The sequence below is a fragment of the Phyllobates terribilis genome, unplaced genomic scaffold (assembly GCF_046119375.1).
Source record: "Phyllobates terribilis strain yellow unplaced genomic scaffold, ASM4611937v1 Scaffold_11__3_contigs__length_659146591, whole genome shotgun sequence".
In the NCBI taxonomy this organism is placed as follows: Eukaryota; Metazoa; Chordata; class Amphibia; order Anura; family Dendrobatidae; genus Phyllobates; species Phyllobates terribilis.
The window spans coordinates 309,570,394-309,594,770 of NW_027362771.1; the positions used below are offsets into that span (position 1 = coordinate 309,570,394).

At 42.3% G+C, this 24,377-nt stretch overlaps 1 protein-coding gene across 1 annotated transcript in view; it reads right to left on the reverse strand.

The window, feature by feature from the left end:
* Positions 1-1,734: 1,734 nt before the first annotated feature.
* Positions 1,735-24,377, reverse strand: part of LOC141165113 (tyrosine-protein phosphatase non-receptor type substrate 1-like) — a 114,204-nt gene continuing 91,561 nt past the window's right edge. Inside the window, exons 7-8 of the mRNA XM_073650752.1 lie at positions 5,203-5,240; positions 1,735-1,865 (exon numbers count right to left, since the gene is read on the reverse strand). Of these exons, the coding sequence (XP_073506853.1) occupies positions 1,746-1,865; positions 5,203-5,240 (158 nt within the window). The 3' untranslated portion in view covers positions 1,735-1,745. The remainder of the gene's footprint in view (positions 1,866-5,202; positions 5,241-24,377) is intronic.

A 24,377-nucleotide genomic window follows, 5' to 3' on the forward strand; every position in this document is an offset into this window, starting at 1 on the left:
CACAGGCATATACACACACACTGTACACACAGGCATATACACACACACTGTACACACACGCACAGGCATATGACTCACCCATAAAAACGTTATTGAATATTTGGCTTTTGACATGAAATTGAAGCAGTGAGAGCTGTAGGCCTGCAGCCTTGCTTCCAATTCCAGGCCAGGTTCCAGAGTTGAACTGTAGAGGACGGTCACCGTCCACATATCCAGCCCCAGAGCCGGTATAAAAAAGCCCAGAGTCAGAGCAGGAGAGAAGGGGGCGGTGCCACCACCTGGTCGGAAGCCGGTATTACTACAGGGGAGCAGGCCAGGGCAGATATGGAGCCCGGATGGGACAGTATCAGAAGCCCGGGAGCAGGGAGAGCAGAGCGAGACGTCGGCGTATCATAGGACGGCCCCGGAGCAGAGAGAGAGCACTGCAGAGTGCGGCCGCGGTGTATCAGAGGCCAGAAGAGAGCGGCGTCAGTGTCACCTGACACCACACCACAGTCTGCCAGCCAGCGGGAAAGCAGAGCGCAGTGCGTGTCACTGCCCAGAAAGAATCCATCCTCTTAGTGTCACGGACTCACGTGGTAAGTATGCTGCATGCACGTCACTGCAGGCCCGCTGTCACCAATGAATGTGCCGTGCGCGCCACGCCACATTTGCTTCAGCCGCGCTTTTAAAGGGCCCCCGCCACCAATTTTCTCACTCTCATATTGGGGCCCACCGGGAAATTTCCCGATTTCCCGCCAGGCCAGACCGACCCTGCATGTTGATGTATATACATATCAAATCATACATTTAAATATCACACATTTCTACACTTCCCTTTACACTTTCATATACACTTCACCCCCCTACTTGTTTCCTTACCACACTTGCCTCCTGTGTTCCTTCACTCCTGCGGGACCAGATCCTTCTATTCCTGGTCTGCTCCGCCATCTACTTCCTCACCAATACAGACAAAAGAAGAAGGTGGAACCAGTGATCAGCTTCATGCTGGAGATGATTTCACATCATCAGGACACTGAAGAGGCTGACTGTGCAAGTGCCAGGATCACCTCCAGAACTTGCATAGCAGGAGCAGACCAGCAGGAGTAGGGCCTGCTGCACACTAGGCGTGGCATCAGTTGTGACATTATGTCCAGTCTCTGGACAGGAAAACACTAGTCAGGGTGTATCCCGCTCCTCCAGAATCAAGAGTGAGGCTGGTCAAATAGCGAAGTGTGATATCTAGGCAACAGTGCAGAATGGTGACAGTGAGTATATTACAAACTGTTAGCATTCGGTAACCTAGATATAAACACTAAATATTTAAAAAGCCCAAACATCCCCTTTAAACATTGCTTAGAATGGCAGGTCAGTATTATGAAAAATTAGGTAATTTTTTATGTTCCAACTGTATTGTCTGTGTGTTTTAAAGTGAAGCGCCTCTTGCAAGCAGATTGTCTAAACAGATTTAATCCATGCTATAATGTTGGTTAACTTTACGGACTGAGGGTGGTGGGGCACATTTTTAAAATCATTGGTTTGGTCAGCAAGAGAACTTATCCTGTATTACAGTATGCCTATGTATATTTGTCTCAATATTAAAAATAAAGTTTGCATTTGTACTGACCTTTTAACATAGTTTTGATAAGCCATTGACAAAATGTGTCTGTTAGAACATCTCTCACTTGGAGTGATGGCTTTTATTAGACACACTTTAGAAACAGTAAATATGGATTAATTGATATTCCACATAACATGTAATATGCTCAATTTTTTGTCATTAGTCTCAAGGCAGAATATTCAGTTTCCATCTCTTTGATTTTGGCTTTCTTTGTATCTTCCCTCTTGAAGATTGGCTTCAAATAGACAATATCTATATTGTCAATCTGCAATAAAAAAATCATTACGTAGTGAATTTGATATGCTTATGTAGATATAAAAAATGGAGTCACTTAACACTCTAATAGGACACATTTGAAGAGGGAGTGCATTCAGCCATGAATATGAGATAACTGCAGAGCATACACACATACACATTTATTTTTCAGTTGTTGCATGATTGTTTTCTTGCAGATACATCTTATAATGCTGAAGTGACATGGCCATATTTGTGGTCCAAGTGAGTTCCATCTATTTGGACCAACATGGAAACTGATCTAGAGATGAGCAAATCAATTTGATGTGAATTGAATTTGTGTAGAATTTTCAGTAATTAGTTGAACCTGGTGAATTAAAACAATTTGCGATTCAGATTGCGCAAATCGTCAAAAATTATCACCATTTTGCACATTGAAGTAAATTGCATCAACCAGAGCGGACTCACATAACCTTGGGCGCAGCTGCAGAGGCTTCCTTTTAATGCTTTACAGTTAGCACATCACATGGTATAGCACAGCCAATCAGGAGAGATTATCATAGCCTGTATAAAAGCAGAGGCATGGAATGCAGCAACCCTTTTGGGGGTGAATCTATATTGTGAGAGGACTTCAAAGCTTAGCAATACTGATATGGAGTGAAAGCCATAAATCACTAAAACTGCAGAGACGTTAACGCCAAGGCTTTGGACACTCGTGTGTCTGAGTTTTAAGTAGCTTTGTGTTCAGTTAACTTGTGCTTTGGAGTTTGCCAGTTGAAAGAACTGGGAAGGCAGTCCTCTCAGCCAAGTCATGTTTATTTAGACAATTTACTTTCTGGTGCAGACACGCAACTAACCTTCATCTTTTGTAAACATAAATTCATCTCTAGACTTGTTCACTCTATAATGTTGCTGTAAGGCAATGTTGCTGTAGGGTTGTAAGGTTCACACCATGCAGAAACTGAGGCAGTGACCCAAGCAAGTCCAACATAAACAGCTTTATTCAGCAACTCACAGGTAAACAGAAAAGTTCTCCGGTTCGCAGCCGGGTTAACATGAGTCCTTAAACAACGGTTGCGGTGGGCAACGGCCGCGCCGGGCCGCTCAGAGCCTGATGGGTGCAGAGCCTTCCCAGGCAAGGGTTCAGCTACACACAGGCCCGCCGAGCTTTCCTGCTAGGTTTCTAGCAGGTCCCAACACTGAACAACACTATTCCTTAATGCAGGGTTTTTAAAGGACCTGTGGCAAAAGCCACTGGAAAATCCGGGTTGGAGGGAGGAGGCCGCCCCACTGCCTTCCTGTAGCCTCCTCCAAGAAATGAAGGCCCTGCCGGGTTTTACTAATCTGCCTTAGCCAGATAGCCTGACCAGGTCAATGCTCACCTTCATTCCTGCATTGCAGCCGCAGGTGAGTTTGTGACTGCAATGCACTCCAATGGATTTAATAGTTCTCTATACACATTCTGGGGGAGATATAACGTCCCTCGTATATGATTCCGGTCATTGCCTCACAGCGTGTATCATCACTACAAACAAGTTTGCCTCTTCACCACTAATGTCAAAAGCTAACCATTTATTTGTTGATTAACCCTTCATCACCTGTAAGCATAATCTAATGAGGCCCCGTCAGTTGTCACCTGACAACTCTAAAAACAGCAACCTCACACAGACTTAGGGCAAGCCACTCTATTTACCAGATTACGGGGTAGTCATGGCTTTCTCCTCTCTAACCCTCTACAGGAACCTGGACTGATAGGTGCCCCTTGGATGGGGGCCAATGAGTCAATTGCTGGCTGGTGGTGCAGGCTGGCAGGAGTGGCCAGGTAGCCGGGCCAGAACCAGGGGGGGGGGCAGTAAAGGTTCAAAATCAAAAGACACAAGAATAGTCAGCCACCGGTCAAAGCAGGAAATAAATATACAAGACATGCACTGAGAGCACAGGACTGAACCAGAGGATGAAAAAGGCTATATCTGGCAGTTTCCAACACCATGCTGGGAGCTTTAGTATTGTGTCGTGCTTTCCAATAGGCTGAAGCATCGAGGTGAATACTCCAGCTGGACAGCACACACCCCTACTGCCAGACTGGACGGCACTACAGATCCCAGCCTCCCTTACAGTGGCTGGACAGGGTCTATACCGCCTAGGGTTTCTGGGTCTAACATATCTTCCATCACCAGCACCGCCTGCAGAATGAATACTGTGATGCCTTGTGACAGAAAAGACGTCACAGTAACAGGTTCCAGTGTAGATAAGTCACATTACAAACTTTTCTCTGGAGCTTTTCACACTTCCAACACTGCTGCAAGTCCTGAATTAACTACACATCTTCAGCTTATATGTGTGTCACTCCTGGCTTTGTGTGTTCTAGTGTTCCCTGCTCTGCTTGCCTGCCTTCCATACAGAATACTCTGCTGTCCTGATCCTTGCTGTTCCATGTACCATCCTAAGTCATATTGCAAGGCTGATTAAAGGGTCGATATTGACTTGTAGGATTCCTACTTCCAATAGGTGGCACTAGAGTTCAAGTCCTCTTTCTCGCTGAAGAGGCAATTTGCATATTTAATTTCCCAGAGGAGTATGCAAGGCGTTTAAGTCTCCTCATTCTGGCGTGTCAGACCTGGCATGTCACTCTCCACAAGGAGAAAACCTTCCCCTTACATGCCATCCAGCATGTCCAGCCCACTTAGCCATCACCTTCTGTTTGTGTTTTCCACCTTGAAATGTGGCTTAGAGAATCCACCTCTCCAGGTGAGGCTATAATAACAGATGATGTGTGACAGCACAGAAGTGAAGAAAGTTTACCATCCTTTCACGTATAGCCTATAGTTGAGGTTACATTGATATTATTAAAGCTGTTTTCACATTAAAGAGTTTGAAAGTGGTTGTATATAGTCTTACGAGACCTCTGAGTGTTATACATATCTTTTCAGGGTAGTTGGAGTAGTTGCAGTTCTCGGAAAATCAATCAGCTGTTAATCAAATTTTTTGGAAAAATTTATATCAAGGCTGGCGAAGATCCGCTCATGTCTAAACTGATCCTATTAGATGGAATAGAAAATGTCTTCCTGATTACTTGTTCCAATCCCATTTCTTGCACAAAATAGATTTATCTCAAGCTCCAAATATGGTGGTGTGAATTAAGGCTTATCAGTATTATGTAGGATGTGGATCCAAGGATTGCTCTGATTGTATGTAGAAACCCAGGAAATAATTTATGTGGCTTTGCTGCGTCACTGACCCCCTATTGTAAAGTATATTACAAACGTTATCACATCAGGTGCTTACGTCATTGAATAAGGGAACCTTATATTATCTCATACAAATTTAAATGATAAAAATAACTAATTGAAGTTGTGTATTTTTCCCACCTCACGGTCTCTTTCATCCATTGACTGTGATGTTAAATCTGTATGGAAAAATGAGAATTGGTTATATTTCTTTATTTTCCAATATATCTATGAGTTATGTAATATATTGTACAATGCATATAATCATAGCATGTCTTACAATTAATACAAGTAATAGAGTATTCCTCTGTTAAGGACTAGGACTGAACAATAATTAAACATGTACAAGTAAGGGAATTAGCACATGTTGGGCAGAGCAGGGGCAGGACGCCTCAGTTCCTCTAATTCATGATGAGCTGCGGCGTACCGTACGTCAAAAAGTTCTTACTCCTGTCCCTGAGTAAGGGCACTCCCCTTTTCAGACACGCCGGATTCATGAAGGGGTGTGTGCCTCTTAATAAATCAGGTGACTGTGACTTCAGCACATGACAAGTGCCGGTATTGATGAATCGGCACCTTTAGGTTTTTTTTGCTGAAAATGCTTTGTGTTTAACTATTAGAATTTAAAATATGAGAACGTTATTTGGATGTGTCTACTACATTGGAGCTTGCAATATCCTAAAAAATCTGCAAGGGGTACTGGCCAAAAGTCAGTGAACAGACACCGGTAAAGTTATGTAGTAGTTGCTTACCTGTTCCACAGTATGTGTGTATTCAGTTTGTATTTCATAATTTTAGTTTCAAAATTGTTTTATTGAAAAAAAATGTTTTTTTGATAACTTATAACATAAACTTCCGTGCATAATGATTTCTCCACGCAGGGAGGTAACAGACATTATGGTTTATACTCAAACAATTAACACATGAAAACAAAAGAAAAAAATAATGAGAAAAAAAAAAGGAGAATGGGAAGGGGCCTCTTAGTGATTAATGATTAGTGCCTCTTATTAGTGATGAGCAAACGTGCTCGCCACTACTCAGTACTCGCCCGAGCATCACGGTGCTCGACAAGCTCGGCACTCGGCGAGTATTTCCGGGTTGCTTGGGCGGGAGCTCGGGTCCCCGCCCTGCATATTTGGCTCTCTTTAGAGAACCAATGAACATACAGGGATTGCTTGTCACACACTGTAATGTCGTAGCCATGTTGGTTGTGGGCATTACAGTGATTGGCTGGCCGTACAGCTTCATCAGGTCTATATAAGACCTGGTGCAGTTATGCTCGTCACAGTCTACCCCGGAAACATGCAGAGTAGGGAGAGCTGCTGCTGAGTCAGGTAGAGATTTACTTGTTTATAGTTAGTATTCTACAACACATGTATATATCCTTCTGAACTAACAGTCCTTCTGAGGACTTATACAGCTGCATATATTCAGTGGTGATAGCAGAAGTAAGGCAGGGAGGCAGGGTATGTGGCAGACTGCAGTGCATACAGCACAAGATGGTCCATAGCATGCGCTGACTGATCCTGCTTTGACAGATATTTGTAGACATAGCTCCAGATATCAGGGGCCAGGGTTAATTTTTTTTATCTTAATCCTGGTTATTTGCTTAAAAAGCAAGGCAGGCAGGGTATGTGACAGACTGTAGTGCATGATACAGCACAAGAGGGTCTATTGCATGTTCTGACTGCTACTATTACAGATATTTGTAGACATAGGCCCAGGTATCAGGGGCCAGGGATAATTTTTTTTTATCTTAATCCTGATTATTTGCTTAAAAATCAATCCAGAGTACACAATTTTTCTGCTCCATTTGCTTGTTAGCACTGCAGAATAGAGTCAGATCTTTTTCATATTACAGCGGTAAAAATCCAGAAATTTGTAGTGAACTGGGAAAATATTGGCCTCCATTTCCATTTTGTTGCAGTGTGTTGGCAAAGCTATTCACACGAGGTCGCTGTGAAAAATAGTATTAGTAAACTACAGGCCTGCAATTTAAAACCATGGTTCTCTGTCAGACGTATCACATATAACTGCATTTCAAATCCAGCCATTTCCAGAAAATATTTTTGTCCATTAAAATGGGCAAGGTGTGTGGCAAGGGACGGGGAACTGGATGTGATGTGATGGTGCATGCAAAAAAGGGTCAAAAGGGTCCCCGCCCTGCATATTTGGCTCTCTTTAGAGAACCAATGAACATACAGGGATTGCTTGTCACGCACTGTAATGTCGTAGCCATGTTGGTTGTGGGTATTACAGTGATTGGCTGGCCGTACAGCGTCATCAGGTCTATATAAGACCTGGTGCAGCTATTTTCGTCACAGTCTACACCGGAAACATGCAGAGTAGGGAGAGCTGCTGCTGAGTCAGGGAGAGATTTGCTTGTTTATACACTGTGTGCAGAATTATTAGGCAAGTTGTATTTTAGAGGATTATTTTTATTATTGATCAACAACTATGTTCTCAATCAACCCAAAAGACTCATAAATATCCAAGCTTAATATTTTTGGAAGTTGGAGTGTTTTTTTTTTAGATTTGGCTATCTTAGGAGGATATCTGTTTATGCAGGTAACTATTACTGTGCCGAATTATTAGGCAACTTAATAAAAACCAAATATAATCCCATCTCACTTGCTTATTTTCACCAGGTAAACCAATATCAGTGCACAAAATTTAGAAATAAACATTTCTGACATGTAAAAAAAAAAAAAAAATTAGTGATCAATATAGCCACCTTTCTTTATGAAACAGCCTTCCATCCATAGATTTTCTCAGTTGCTTGATCTGTTTTCGATCAACATTGCGTGCAGCAGCCACCACAGCCTCCCAGACACTGTTCTGAGAGGTGTACTGTTTTCCCTCCCTGTAGAACTCACATTTTATGATGGACCACAGGTTCTCTATGGAGTTCAGATCAGGTGAACAAGGGGGCCATGTCATTATTTTTTCTTCTTTTAGACCTTTACTGGCCAGCCATGCTGTGGAGTAGTTGGATGCATGTGATGGAGCATTGTCCTGCATGAAAATCATGTTTTTCTTGAACGATACCGACTTCTTCCTGTACCACTGCTTGAAGAAGTTGTCTTCCAGAAACTGGCAGTAGGTCTGGGAGTTGAGCTTCACTCCATCCCTAACCTGAAAAGGTCCCACAAGTTCATCTTTGATGATACCAGCCCATACCAGTACCCCACCTCCACCTTGCTGGCATCTGAGTCGGAGTGGAGCTCTCTGCCCTTAACAGATCCAGCCTCTGGCCCATCCATCTGGCCCATCAAGAGTCACTCTCATTTTATCAGTCTATAAAACCTTTGAAAAATCAGTCTTAAGATATTTCTTGGCCCATTCTTGACATTTTATCTTATGTTTCTTGTTCAAAGGTGGTCGTTTTTCAGCCTTCCTTACCTTGGCCATGTCCCTGAGTATCACACACCTTGTGCTTTTTGATACTCCAGTAACGTTGCAGCTCTGACATATGGCAAAACTGATGGCGAATGGCATCTTGGCAGCTTCACGCTTGATTTTCCTCAATTCATGGGCAGTTATTTTGCGCCTTTTTTGGCCAACACGCTTCTTGCGACCCTGTTGGCTATTTGCCATGAAATGCTTGATTGTTCGGTGATCACGCTTCAAAAGTTTGGAAATTTCAAGACTGCTGCATCCCTCTGCAAGACATCTTTCAATTTTGGACTTTTCAGAGCATGTCAAATCTCTCTTCTGACCCATTTTGCCAAAGGAAAGTAAGTTGGCTAATAATTAAGCACACCTTATATAGGGTGTTGATGTCATTAGTCAACACCCCTCCTCATTACAGAGATGCACATCACCAGATTTACTTAATTTGTAGTTGGATCTCAAGCCTATGCAGCTTGGAGTAGGACAACATGTATAAAAAGTATCATGTGATCAAAATACTCATTTGCCTAATAATTCGGCACACAGTGTAGTTAGTATAGGTTTTCCCAGGTATCAGGGGATACCCAGGCCCAGGTATATCAGGGGAAGTGGATGTGATGTGATGGTGCATGCAGAGGCCGAGGCCGTGGGCAAGCTGAAATTGTGCCACAAAAAACACCCACATCTTGTCGCTAGACCTTCCTGTCCCAAATACTAGGGGACCACAGAACACCACTATTGAACACAGAGCAGTGTCAAAAGGTTGTTGGTTGGATAGCAGATAATGCTTCCAGTCACTTTGCCACCACCACTACCACTCTGTCTTCCACACGGTCAAGTTTCAGTAGCCGTGAGTTTGGACCGCATATTCCTCACCCTGATCTTCCTTCCTCCCACCATGCTGAGTGCCCAGAGACAACCGATCCCACACTTGGACACTCAGAAGAGCTGTTCACTTTTCCATTTGTAGATTCGGGCCTCTCGCCCGGCCAGCTTCAAGCGAGTCAAGAGGAGAACGCGTGTAGCGATGCCAAAATATTTCAGCAGCCACGATCACACAAAGGCAACGGTGGGAATGTGCAATTACTGCCTCAAGAGGTGGATGATGATGAGACACAATTGCCAGAAAGACAGGAGGAGGACGAGGGTGCGGAAGTGCATGATATAGTAACTGACCCAACCTGGCAGGGGGACATGCACAGCGAGGACAGCAGTACACAGGGGGAGGGAGGTGTAGCACCACAACAGGCAGGAAGAAGCAGTGTGGTGGCCACAGACACAAGGCAGGAAAGCGTTTCCCGTAACGCCAACACGACCGAAGTTGCCAGTACAACTGTTAGGTCTTACCAAGTCTGGTGGTTTTTCAAAGACTCTGCCGATAACCCCAAAAAGGCCATTTGCACCAGCCAGGCCAGCATCAGCAGGGGTAGCAAAACTAGCAGCCTGACCATCACCAAGCATGATCAGGCACATGGCAGCAAAGCACCCGACTAAGTGGGCCGAACCCCAGGGTCCAGAAACAGTGTCTGTGGGTGACACCACTGCTTCTTCCGCTGTTGTGCGTGCATGCCAATCCCCTGTCCATGGCGCATGTGAAGATGCCTTCCGTCCTGCACGTGTCGTTGCACACTCTCAACTAGCACCATAGGCAAGCACGTCCATGTCCTTGTCCCAGCGCAGCATTCGGTTGTCCCTACCCCAGTACTTGAAGCGCAAGTACAAATACGCAGCCAACGCCCCACAGGCCACACTACTAAATTCACACATTTCGTGAATGCTTGCGCTAGAAATATTGCCTTTTAGGCTTGTGGAGACGGAAGCTTTCTGCAACCTGATGGCGGCGGCCATCCCTCGGTACTTGGTCCGCAGCCGCCACTATTTCTCCTGGTGTGCCGTCCCCGCATTACACGAGCATGTGTCCCACAACATTACCCGTGCCCTCAACAACGCAGTTACTGGGAAAGTCCACCTAACCACGGACACGTGGACAAGTGCTTGTGGGCAGGGATGGTACATCTTGCTGACAGCACACTGGGTTAATATAGTAGAAGCCGGGACCCAGTCGGACCTTGGGACGAAACATGTCCTCCCGACGCAGAGGATTTCGGACCCTGGGTCAATCAGGGTTTCCCCCACATTCTACAGCTCCTGCACCTCCTCCTCCTACTCTTCAGCCTCCATCTTCGAAATGACCACATCAGTCACAAGCTGGAAGCACTGCAGCACTGCCTCGGCCAAGAGGCAACAGGCTGTGCTGAAGCTAATATGCTTAGGTGACAAACCGCACAATGCTGAAGAGTTGTCGACAGCTCTGAAAGAGCAGGCAGATCTTTGGCTGACACCGTTCAACCTACAGCCAGGCATGGTCGTGTGTGACAATAGCCGGAACTTGGTGGCGGCTCTGAAGCGAGGCGAGCTCACACATGTACCATGCCTGGTCCATGTGCTTAGTATCAAAAGAGAATAGTCGGCACTCCGTGTAGCTAGAGTGCTGCACGTGGAAAACAATGTCTATAGGAAAAGAAAATCCCGGCACTCACGTGTTGATAATCAGTTGGTTTATTCCACAACTCACAAAAAGACATTTCAGCCCGTCCAAGGCTTTTTTCAATTGTGGTTAAATACATTCAGTCAAGATATTTATAAATAAATCCACGAAAATGACACAATTCTCATTAACATAAAAAAGAAGACCGACAAAATAATATGCAACAAAACTATACAAAAACATACAAAAATTAAACAATAATAAAAAACTTAAATTGCAAAACATCAATAACAAGTGAACTTATATACCTAAATAATCCCTAACCAAATATAAATATATAAATCGCAGATTATAAATTCCATTTAATTATTCCCACCCATGAATATACCACATTTTAATATTTACATAAATGTTCTAATCTACATTTCTCAATATTCTTTTTATTAAATATGTTCAACATTTTATAATTTTTCTAGAAAAGATTTTTAATGTTTTAAGATTTTTTTAATATTGTTTGAAAAATACTGCTCATTATATTTATACATGCAACTGATTCCTTGTAAACAACCTGCATCAAGTGACTAAATCTATCCTTTGTGCTCTTTCTCCTCAATATTATACTAATAAATGCCCTATAGATAGATCAGTATATTGCCGCATTCCCATAGATCCCAATTCACATCATAAGAAAAAATTCACCATATTGTTCCTTTATCACTTTATATCCCATTATTTCAATCTATCCCATTCAAAGATGTATAGTTACACATTAAGCTACTAATAAAGGAATCATCGCAAACATATGGGAATAGAAAAAGTCTGCATTCCAAGTGATTCTCACCTCCCACAGATCGTTATCTGAGATAAGAGAGGCTCTTACATTCCTCCTCTGTCATCCTCTATCCCCTGACCTAAGCCTTATTTATCTCGTTGAAGGTGACAATGTAATTAATTATCCATCCGTGACTCCCGGAATTACCGCAAATACATAGGGAAGCCGTCTATCTTGCATCACCTCTCATCTCCGTTCTCCAGTTTTTATCACAGCAAAAAATGGCAAGTATAATATGCAACCTATTTGTTCTCATGCTGATGTTTCAGAAATTCATCGCATCTGTGATGTCTAAAAAGAAAATAGGATGCATATATTACTAATTATCCTGATCACATAATACCACTAACATCGTATTCTCGATTCAGGCCATTTGGATATAAAGTTCCCAAAGTATAGATCCAAAAGGCTTCTCTGCGTAAAAGGATTTCCCAGAAATCCAAAGGGATATAGTAATGGAATTATTAGAAATAGTTTTGTATGAGAACTATTTCTTGTTCCAGGATGTGTATTATGAACAGAAGAGGGGATCGGCAATGGGTGCGAATGTGGCCCCCCCATACGCAAATGCATACATGTCATTTTTTGAAGAACATTATGTCTATGAACATCCTCTATTTAAAATATATGGAAGAGCCTGGTTTAGGTTCATAGATGATATTTTTTGCATATGGGAGGGGCCACAAGAAACCCTAATGACATTCTATGATGATTTAAATAATGTGTGGAATGAACTAAAATTTACTATTTCACATAAATAGTATGAAGAGTATAAAGATAAATAGTATAAATAGTATAAAGAGAGGATGAACTTTCTGGACACTATGGTGATTAGAAATGAAAAAGGGGACTTTGAGACAGATTTATATCAAAAAGATACAGACAGGAATAGTATCCTACATTTTAGGAGTGCACATCCACATTCTGTTAAAAAGGCTATCCCCAAATCACAGTTTCAGCGAGTGACCAGAATTGTCACTAACCCCTCTACCTGTTCAAAAAGAATTATGGAAATGTGTGAAAACTTTAGATCGAGGGACTATCCCCAACGTATTTTAGATAGGGCATTGAGAGAGGTAGTTACTGATAAAAATCCAGGTAGAAGGAATGAATCACGTGTATGTTTTGTAAGGGAATATCATCCAGTCAATTTAAAAGTGGATCAAATTATAAAGAAACATTGGCATATTCTGGGGCAGGCATATCCGAGTGTGATGGAATTTAATGTACCTCCCCTCATCTGTAATAAGAGACTGCCCAATGTGAAAGATAAACTGGTACGGGCTGATGTGGGGAGCGATGCAATAATTCCTAGACAGACTTTTCTCTCAACAAAAAATAAAGGAACATATCCTTGTTTGAACTGTGCCCAATGTGGTAATGTAATTAAGGGGGAATAATTTAGCCATCCTAGGACGGGTAAAAGATTTAGTATTAAGGGCTTCTTCACATGTAAGTCTACAAATGTGGTTTATCAGATAAAATGTCCGTGTGGCTTTTCATATATTGGAGAAACAATGCAGTCAGTGGGAACACGAGTTAATAAACATAAATCCACTATCAGGTGTGGAGATACTTCGCTTCCCCTTCCATTACATTTTAAGGAAAAAGGGCATTCAGTAGCCCAATTGAAATATCAAGTGTTAGAACAAATAGATACACCTAGAAGGGGAGGTAGTATTAAAAAAAAAAAAAAAAAAAAAAACTTTTACGCAGAAAAGCCTTTTGGATCTATACTTTGGGAACTTTATATCCAAATGGCCTGAATCGAGAATACGATGTTAGTGGTATTATGTGATCAGGATAATAAGTAATATATGCATCCTATTTTCTTTTTAGACATCACAGATGCGATGAATTTCTGAAACATCAGCATGAGAACAAATAGGTTGCATATTATACTTGCCATTTTTTGCTGTGCTAAAAACTGGAGAACGGAGATGAGAGGTGATGCAAGATAGACGGCTTCCCTATGTATTTGCGGTAATTTCGGGAGTCACGGATGGACAATTAATTACATTGTCACCTTCAACGAGATAAATAAGGTTTAGGTCAGGGGATAGAGGATGACAGAGGATGAATTTACCAGCCTCTCTTATCTCAGATAACAATCTGTGGGAGGTGAGAATCACTTGGAATGCAGACTTGTTCTATTCCCATATGTTTGCGATGATTCCTTTATTAGTAGCTTAATGTGTAACTATACCTCTTTGAATGGGATAGATTGAAATAATGGGATATAAAGTGATAAAGGAACAATATGGTGAATTTTTTCTTATGATGTGAATTGGGATCTATGGGAATGCGGCAATATACTGATCTATCTATAAGGCATTTATTAGTATAATATTGAGGAGAAAGAGAACAAAGGATATATTTAGTCACTTGATGCAGGTTGTTTACAAGGAATCAGTTGCATGTATAAATATAATGAGCAGTATTTTTCAAACAATATTAAAAAAATCTTACAACATTAAAAATCTTTTCTAGAAAAATTATAAAATGTTGAACATATTTAATAAAAAGAATATTGAGAAATGTAGATTAGAACATTTATGTAAATATTAAAATGTGGTATATTCATGGGTGGGAATAATTAAATGGAATCTATAATCTGCGATTTATATATTTATATTTGGTTAGGGATTATTTAGGTATATAAGTTAACTTGTTATTGATGTTTTGCAATTTAAATTTTTTATTATTGTTTAATTTTTGTATGTTTTTGTATAGTTTTGTTGCATATTATTTTGTCGGTCTTCTTTTTTATGCTAATGAGAATTGTGTAATTTCCGTGGATTTATTTATAAATATCTTGACTGAATGTATTTAACCACAATTGAAAAAAGCCTTGGACAGGCTGAAACATCTTTTTGTGAGTTGTGGAATAAACCAACTGATTATCAACACGTGAGTGCCGGGATTTTCTTTTCCTATGGTCCATGTGCTTAACCTTGTGGATCAGCGTTTTCTCAAAATTTACCCAGATCTGCCGGATCTGCTTGTCAAAGTATGCCCCGTGTGTGCTCATTTTAGAAAGTCAGCTACAGCATCCGCCGCCCTTGCCGTGCTTCAGCAGCGTTTGCAGCTTCCAGCTCACGGACTGGTGTGCGATGTCCCCACGCATTGGAACTCTACATCGCAGATGTTGGGAAGGATTTGTGAGCAGAAGAGGGCAGTTATTGACTAACAGCATCAACACGGCCGTTGGAATTCAGTTCAGACTACACACATAAGACCTCAGGAATTGACATGGATGTCAGACATCTGCACCATCCTCCAAAACTTTGAGGACTTCACCAAGATGGTGAGCGGCGATGATGCCATAATTAGCGTCACCATCCCGCTTCCCTGTCTTCTGAAACGCTCTCTGCTCACAATTAAAAGGATGCATTGCAGGCGGAGCGCGATGAGATGGAGCAAGGAACCATACAGGATGAGTACACACAGCCCAGCCTCATCTCATCCCAACATGGATTGGGTGACAATGAGGAAGAGGAGGAGGAAGAAGAATAGGAGCTAGTTTCCTGCGCTATAGACGGTACTACCTGCACAACTAACATACCGTCTGTTCAGCGTGGATGGCCTGAGGACAGGGAGGAGATTGAGGAGGAGAGCATGGTCAGTCTTACTCTTGGTGAGGACACGAAAGTCTTGTCTGTTAGCAGTCTGGCACACATGGTTGACTTTATGTTACGCTGCCTTTCCCGTGACCCTCGTGTTGTCCAAATTTTGGGTGGCAGTCATTACTGGTTGGTGACACTTCTAGACCCACACTACAAGGAGAACTTTATATCTCTTATTCCTGAGGTGGACAGGTCTACAAAAATGGGGCAGTACGAGAAGACCCTTGTTGCGGAATTATTAAAAAAAATTCCATCTGAAAACGCTGGCGGCAGAGGTCACAGTTCATTGGACAACCAAGGAGTACAGGCGAGAGAGACACAAATGCAATCCATCAGAGGCAGGGAAACACTGTCAAAGTTCTTGGACCGTTTTCTCGGACCCTCCCATCACACAGGCCCTGAGGCGCGGGGTACTCTCACATGGAGGGAAAATTTTCGTAAAATGGTGAGGGAGTACCTTGCCGACCATACCAACGTCCTCCGTGATTCCTCTGTGCCTTATAATTATTGGGTATCCAAGCTGGACACATGGCAAGAACTGTCTCTCTACGCTTTGGAGGTCCTGGTCTGCCCTGGAACGCTTCAATGGATCTCACTGATTCTGAGATGTTTTTTCCTGACTTGTTGTACTTCATGATGGTAAAATTTCTTCGATGTGACTTGGGTTTATTTAAGAAAAAAATGGAAATTTGGCAAAAATGTAGAAAATTTTGCAATTTTCAAATTTTGAATTTTCATGCCCTTAAATCAGAGAAATTGTCACACAGGATAGTTAATAAATAATATTTCCCACATGTCTACTTTACAGCAGCACAATTTTGGAACCAAATTTTTTTTGTTAGGAAGTTATAAGGGTTAAAAGTTGACCAGTGATTTCTCATTTTTCCAACAAAATTTACAAAACAATTTTTTTAGGGACCACATCACATTTGAAGTGACCTTGAGGGGCCGTTATGACAGAAAATACCCAAAGGTGACACCATTCTAAAAACTGCACCCCTCAAGGTGCTCAAAGCCCCATTCACGAAGTTCAAGAAGTTTATTAACCCTTCAGGTACTTCACAGGAATATTTGGAATGTGGAACAAACGTAACTTTTTTCACAAAAATTTCATTTTAGACCCAATTTTTTTATTTTCCAAGGGTATCACAAATGGACCCCAACAAATGGACCCCAAAATTTGTTGTGCAATTTCTCCTGAGTAAGCCGATACCCTATATGTGGGAGAAAACCACTGTTTGGGCACACGGCAAGGTTCAGAAGGGAAGAAGCGCCATTTGACTTTTTGAATGTAAAATTTGCTTGAATATTTAGCGGATGCCATGCCACGTTTGGGGAGCCCCTGATGTGCCTAAACAGTGGAAACCGCCCACAAGTGACATCATTTTGGAAACTAAACCCTTCAAGGAACTTCTCTAGATGTGTAGTGATCACCCTGAACCCCCAAGTGCTTTACAAAAGTTTATAACCTACAGCCATGAAAATAAAAAAATCTAACTTTTTCCACAAAAATGATCTTTTAGCCCCAATTTTTTTATTTTCACAAGGGTAAGAGGAGAAAATAGACCCCAAAAACTGTTGTGCAATTTCTCCTGAGTACGCCGATACCCCATATGTGGGGAAAATAAACTGTTTGGGCACTCGGCAGGGTTCAGAAGGGAAGGAACACTCTGTGACTTTTTGAATGCAAAATTGGCTGGAATCGAGAGCGGACGCCATGTCGCATTTGTAGAGCCCCTGAGGCACCTAAACAGTGGAAGTCCCCCACAAGTGACCCCATTTTGGAAACTTGACTTCTCAAGGATTTTATCAAGGGGTATAGTGAAAATTTTGAACCCAGAGGTACGACACAGAATTTGTTAACATTAGGTCATCATTTTGAATAAGTTGTCATTAGTCTTGAGCGCAAGTGCTCGTTACTTGAGTTTGCATCGGGTATTCGGGTATGCACCATGTATCTCGGATGCTCGAGTCCCCGCCCCGCATGTTTCACGGTTATTAGACACCCAAAAAAAAACATGCGGGGATGGCTCGAGCATGGCAGGCAATCCCCGCAAGGTTTTTTTGGCTGTATAACAGCTGCAAAACATATGGGGCGGAGACTCAAGCATGTCACTTGAGCACCCACGATACTCGGTGCATACCCGAGCACCCAATGCAAACTCAAGTAGCGAGCACTTGTGCTCAACACTAGTCGCTATATCGTCATGATTTTTTTTCTTTACTTTTGAAAAAATCCCAACACAACCCTAACCCCAACCCTAGCACAACTCTAACCCTAGCAATGCCCTAACCCTAGCACAACCTAACCGCAGCACAACCCTAACCCTAACACAACCCTAACACTAACACAACCCTAGCACAACCCTAACCCTAGCACAACACTAACCCTAGCACAACCCTAACCCGAGCACAACCCTAACCTGAGCACAACCCTAACTCTAGCACAACCCTAACCCTAGCACAACCCTAACCCTAACTCTAGCACAACCCTTAACCTAGAGTTTATTTTTTACGCCATTCCTCATGTGGTATAAGTGATTAGACACATTTATTCTTCAGGTCGGTGCGATCACAGCGATACCAGATTCATATCGAGTTTTTATGATTGACAGCAGTCACACTAAAAACACCTTTCTTTTTGCAAAGACTAGTTTTTTCATCGCCATTTTTTGAGAGCTATAATTTTTCCAAATTTTGGCTAACAGAGTCATGTAATGGCTTGCTTTTTGTGGGACAAGTTGACATTTTTATTGGTACCACTTTCGGGCACGTGACATTTTTTGATCACTTTCTGTTCCGATTTTTGGGAGGCAGAATAAACAAAAACCAAAAATTCAGGAATTGTTTTTTTTTGTTTGTTTTTTTATGCCATTCTGCAGCGCTACCACATTTATATATTTTTTTATGTTTTGGCGCCTTTACACGATAAAAACTAGAGAAGGAAAAAAATTTTTTGTATCGCTTTATACTGTGAGCTATAACTTTTTTCTTTTTCGGCTGATGTAGCTGTATGGTGGCTTGTTTTTTGCGGGACAAGATGACGTTTTCAGCTGTACAATTTTTTTTACATTCGTCTTTTAGATCGCGTTTTATTCAATTTTTTGTTTGGCGGTATGATGATAAAGAATCCTTTTTTGCGTCGTTTTTTTTTTACCGTGTTCACTAAAGGGGTTAACTAGTGGGACAGTTTTATAGGTCAGGTTGTTCCGGACGCGGCAGTACCAAATATGTGTACTTTTATTGTTTTTTTTGTTTGTTTTTTCATAATAATATTTATGGGTACAGTATATTTTTATTTATTTTTTATAATTTTTTTCATTTTTTGAACGCCGGAGATGAGGCAAGTAACGGCGATTACTTCCCCTTGCTCCCGGAATGCTGCAATCGACTTTGATCGCAGTATTTCAGGGGTTAATGTGCAGGGAGCGGTGCGGGACCACTCCTTGCACAAAGTACCGGGTGTCAGCTGTGACAATCAGCTGACGCCCGGCAGCGATCGAACCCGCATCACCTCTGTGCAGGCGCAATCGCCAGGGCATACCAATATGTATCTGGTCCAATAGGCCCAGGCCACATATACTTATTAGTACACCTCAGGTCAGAAAGGGGTTAAGCTTCCACCATTTAAAAGAATTTAGTTTGAGCCCAGGGGTAAACATAGGGTTATTGAGTAGCGTCAATAGAGGGGAAGGATTGGATTGTATTTTAAATTGAAATCTAAGTTTTCTCCACAATGTGAGTGAGTGAGAAGTATATGGAGAGAGAGCAACTAATTTAGAAGGTAATTGACCTGTCGCCCACATTAAACCCGAGATGGAGTGTGGTGAGAGGAGGGAATTTTCAAAGTCAATCCATCTGGGCTTCTCTGATGGAGAAGAGATTGTAGATAATTGCGCTATTTGCGCAGCCTTATAATATAGGGAGAAATTGGGAAGTGATACTCCTCCTTGTCGCCTATGATAGAACATGGTTCGTTGGGATATCCTGGGGCATTTCCAGTGCCAAACACATTTAGAGATTAGTGAATGTATGTCTGAAAAGATCTTACTAGGTATTACTATAGGTAAAGATCTAAATAGGTATAAAAACGTGGTAGTGATACCATTCTTATTGAATTAATACAGCCTAGCCAGGAAAGGCATGAGGATGTCCATTTGTTGAGGTCAGTCTGGAGTTGCTGGTTTAAAGGGGCATAGTTCCATTTAAAAAGTGTTGATTTATTTGTGGTTAAATTTATTTCCAAATAGGTCAGATAATGCTCCCTTTTAGTGAATCTGAATTGGGATATTACACTGTGTGCCGAATTATTAGGCAAATGAGTATTTTGATCACATGATACTTTTTATACATGTTGTCCTACTCCAAGCTGCATAGGCTTGAGAGCCAACTACCAATTAAGTAAATCTGGTGATGTGCATCTCTGTAATGAGGAGGGGTGTTGACTAATGACATCAACAACCTATATAAGGTGTGCTTAATTATTAGGCAACTTACTTTCCTTTGGCAAAATGGGTCAGAAGAGAGATTTGACGGGCTCTGAAAGGTCCAAAATTGTGAGATGTCTTGCAGAGGGATGCAGCAGTCTTTAAATTTCCAAACTTTTGAAGCGTGATCACCGAACAATCAAGCGTTTCATGGCAAATAGCCAACAGGGTCGCAAGAAGCGTGTTGGCCAAAAAAGGCGCAAAATAACTGCCCATGAATTGAGGAAAATCAAGAGTGAAGCTGCCAAGATGCCATTCGCCACCAGTTTTGCCATATGTCAGAGCTACAACGTTACTGGAGTATCAAAAAGCACAAGGTGTGTGATACTCAGGGACATGGCCAAGGTAAGGAAGGCTGAAAAACGACCACCTTTGAACAAGAAACATAAGATAAAATGTCAAGAATGGGCCAAGAAATATCTTAAGACTGATTTTTCAAAGGTTTTATAGACTGATAAAATGAGAGTGACTCTTGATGGGCCAGATGGATGGGCCAGAGGTTGGATCTGTTAAGGGCAGAGAGCTCCACTCCGACTCAGACGCCAGCAAGGTGGAGGTGGGGTACTGGTATGGGCTGGTATCATTAAAGATTAACTTGTGGGACCTTTTCAGGTTGAGGATGGAGTGAAGCTCAACTCCCAGACCTACTGCCAGTTTCTGGAAGACAACTTCTTCAAGCAGTGGTACAGGAAGAAGTCGGTATCGTTCAAGAAAAACATGATTTTCATGCAGGACAATGCTCCATCACATGCATCCAACTACTCCACAACGTGGCTGGCCAGTAAAGGTCTAAAAGGAGAAAAAATAATGACATGGCCCCCTTGTTCACCTGATCTGAACCCCATAGAGAACCTGTGGTCCATCTTAAAATGTGAGTTCTACAGGGAGGGAAAACAGTACACCTCTCGGAACAGTGTCTGGGAGGCTGTGGTGGCTGCTGCACGCAATGTTGATCGAAAACAGATCAAGCAACTGAGAGAATCCATGGATGGAAGGCTGTTGAGTGTCATCATAAAGAAAGGTGGCTATATTGATCACTATTTTTTTTTTATTTTTTTTTTTACATGTCAGAAATGTTTATTTCTAAATTTTGTGCACTGATATTGGTTTACCTGGGGAAAATAAGCAAGTGAGATGGGATTATATTTGGTTTTTATTAAGTTGCCTAATAATTTGGCACAGTAATAGTTACCTGCATAAACAGATATCCTCCTAAGATAGCCAAATCTAAAAAAACCCCACTCCAACTTCCAAAAATATTAAGCTTGGATATTTGAGTCTTTTGGGTTGATTGAGAACATAGTTGTTGATCAATAATAAAAATAATCCTCTAAAATACAACTTGCCTAATAATTCTGCACACAGTGTATATGATCTTGCATGGAGATAGGAGTGTTGATAAACATTGCTTCAGATTTATCAATATTAATTTTCAGGCCAGAAATAATGTGGCGCCCTGCTGTGCATTGGTGCCACAGAACCCAGAAGGGTGCATGGATTGACTTCTCCACAAGAGGCCCTCACACATTCACACATCTCCATCCTACCACCTCAGACCAGCAGAGGGAGCCCCAACAGTATCACCAGCAAAGCACCCCCACACCATCACACCTGCTCCTCCATGCTTCACGGTGGAAACCAGGCATGTAGAGTCCATCCTCTCACCTTTTCTGCGTCGCACAAAGACATGATGGTTGAAACCAAAGATCTCAGATTTGGACTCATCAGACCAAAGCACAGATTTCCACTTTCCTTGTGTTCTTTAGCCCAAACAAGTCTCTTCTGCTTGTTGCCTGTCCTTAGCAGTGGTTTCCTAGCAGCTATTTTACCATGAAGGCCTGCTGCACAAAGTCTCCTCTTAACAGTTGTTGAAGAGATGTGTCTGCTGCTAGAACTCTGTGTGACATTGACCTGGTCTCTAATCTGAGCTGCTGTTAACATGCGATTTCTGAGGCTGGTGACTCGGATAATCTTATCCTCAGAAGCAGAGGTGACTCTTGGTCCTCTTTTCCTGGGGCGGTCCTCAAGTGAGCCAGTTTCTTTGTAGCGATTTATGGTTTTTGCAACTGCACTTGGGGACACTTTCAAAGTTTTCCCAATTTTTCGCATTGACTGACCTTCATTTCTTAAAGTAATGATAGCCACTCGTTTTTCTTTACTTAGTTGCTTTTTTCTTGCCATAATGCAAATTCTAACAGTCTATTCAGGAGGACTATCAGCTGTGTATCCACCAGACTTCTGCACAACACAACTGATGGTCCCAACCCCATTTATAAGGCAAGAAATCCTACTTATTAAACCTGACAGGGCACACCTGTGAAGTGAAAACCATTTCCGGTGACTACCTCTTGAAGCTCATCAAGAGAATGCCAAGAGTGTGCAAAGCAGTCTTCAAAGAAAAAGGTGGCTACTTTGAAGAGCCTAGAATATAATACATATTTTCAGTTGTTTCACACTTTTTTGTTAAGTATATAATTCCACATGTGTTAATTCATAGTTTTGATGCCTTCAGTGTGAATGTACAATTTTCAAAGTCATGAAAATACAGAAAAATCTTTAAATGAGAAGGTGTGTCCAAACGTTTGGTCTGTACTGTATATACCGGACACCGGGTCCGCGCCTACAGGGACCCCTTTACACCCAGTAGGAACCACCGGAACCCCTGGAGGACTACAGGTCCCAGGTTCACCAAACACTGACTAAAGTACCAGGGCTAGGAGTCACGGAGGTCCCAGCGTCCAGGGAGAGTGATCTCCAAAGAGAAGGCCCTACCACCAGGTCAGCAGGTGCAGAGAGAGACAGTAACCAAGCTAGGCCCAGCTCCAGGCAGGCCAGAAGCTTAGAGAATAAAGCAACGGATCAGGAGGCCCTATACCCGCTCACTGGGGAGAGACCAGAAGTGCGCCCTTCCCCTGGAGTACCCTGGACCGTGCCTGCAGCATCACCAGTAAAGGTACTGAAGCTTACCCCTCTGTGAGTGTCCATCCTTCCTCCTGGACCGTCCTGCCGTCTCTCCCCTGCACCACCATCCAGTAAATCCCCCACGCTGCCCTGAGGCCCGCTCCACCTGTGGGGAGCCATTCCATCACAAGCTGCCCTACCATCTGCCTTAGAGGACTGCTCCGCAGCGGCGGCACCCCGTAGCCGCATTCCACAGGTGGCATCACGAATAATCCCAAAAACCCCATATAATAGAAGTTCCCCTTTTCACTGACCGCCCTGGGTCACGGACCGGGCCAGCCACCGTGATATCCCCCGGCAACCAGAGGCCCGGCTGCCGAGTACACCACGGCCCTGGAGGCGTCACAATAATTTCAAATCTACGTAGAAGTGAGTACAGGTTCGGGAGAGTTATTAAGGGTTGTGTTACGGTTAGAAGAAGGTCATCTGTGAACAGGCTAACTATGTAGTCATGACGTGATCCTTGCCCTTGATATCCTTTAATATCAGGATGTTCCCTTATGGCTTCTGCCAGGGGTTCCATAGCTAGTGCAAATGATGCCCGGGATAGCGAGCAGCCTTGCCGTGTTCCTCTCTGTATCTTAATAGGTACGGGTTTGGTAGAAGAGAGTTTTAGATATGCTGTGGGCGAATCATAAAGTAATTTTAATGAAGCAATGAGACCAGGTGGAAATCCATATAAGGCTAGGGTATTAGAGAGGAAAGGCTACGAGATGGCATCAAATGCTTTTTCGATGTCTAGTGCTAACATCATTAGCGGTGTTTTGTTCGTGTTTGCTTTATGTATAATATTTAAGTTTCGCCTAATGTTATCAGGAGCTTGTCTTGTTGGAATAAATCCCACTTGATCTGGTGAATTAGTGCTGGAAGTAAGGTATTTATTCTTTGAGTTACTATTGATGTGAATATTTTAAGATCTACGTTCAGAAGTGATATAGGCCTATAATTTTTTGTTAGCAATGGGTCCCATTTGGGTTAGGTATTACACTCACATGTGCCGTATAAAATTCTGGGGGCATCTGGTTGCCCTGTAATAACAAGTTATAGCATTTCTTGATGTGGGGGGAGGAGGACTACATAACATTTGTTGTAATAGATGGCTGTAAGACCACCTGGCCCTGAAGCTTTTCCATTTTTAAGACGTTTTATTTCTAAAGTGATGTCTTCATCAGTTATTTCTGAAAGAAGTTATTGGGCTGCTGAATTTGAAATTTCAGGCAAATAAATGTGTAAAAAAAAATCTAGCATCAGTTGTGGGGTATTGCACTGCAGGGCCAAGGAAAGCTTCTGATAATATGTGTGGAAGGCATCATAGATTTTATTAGGATGGCATGTGGTATGGCCGTTGGCATCCTTTATTGAGAAGACCATGTTTAAAGAATCTTTGTCTACGTTTTCTGGCAAGCATTTGACTCGGTTTATTAGCATGTTTATAAAAGATAGCCTGAGTCCATTTTAAGGCTTTTTCAGTTTTAGTGGTTAGGACTGCATCTACTTGGAGATGGGGAAGTTTGGTTCTCCACTTCTAG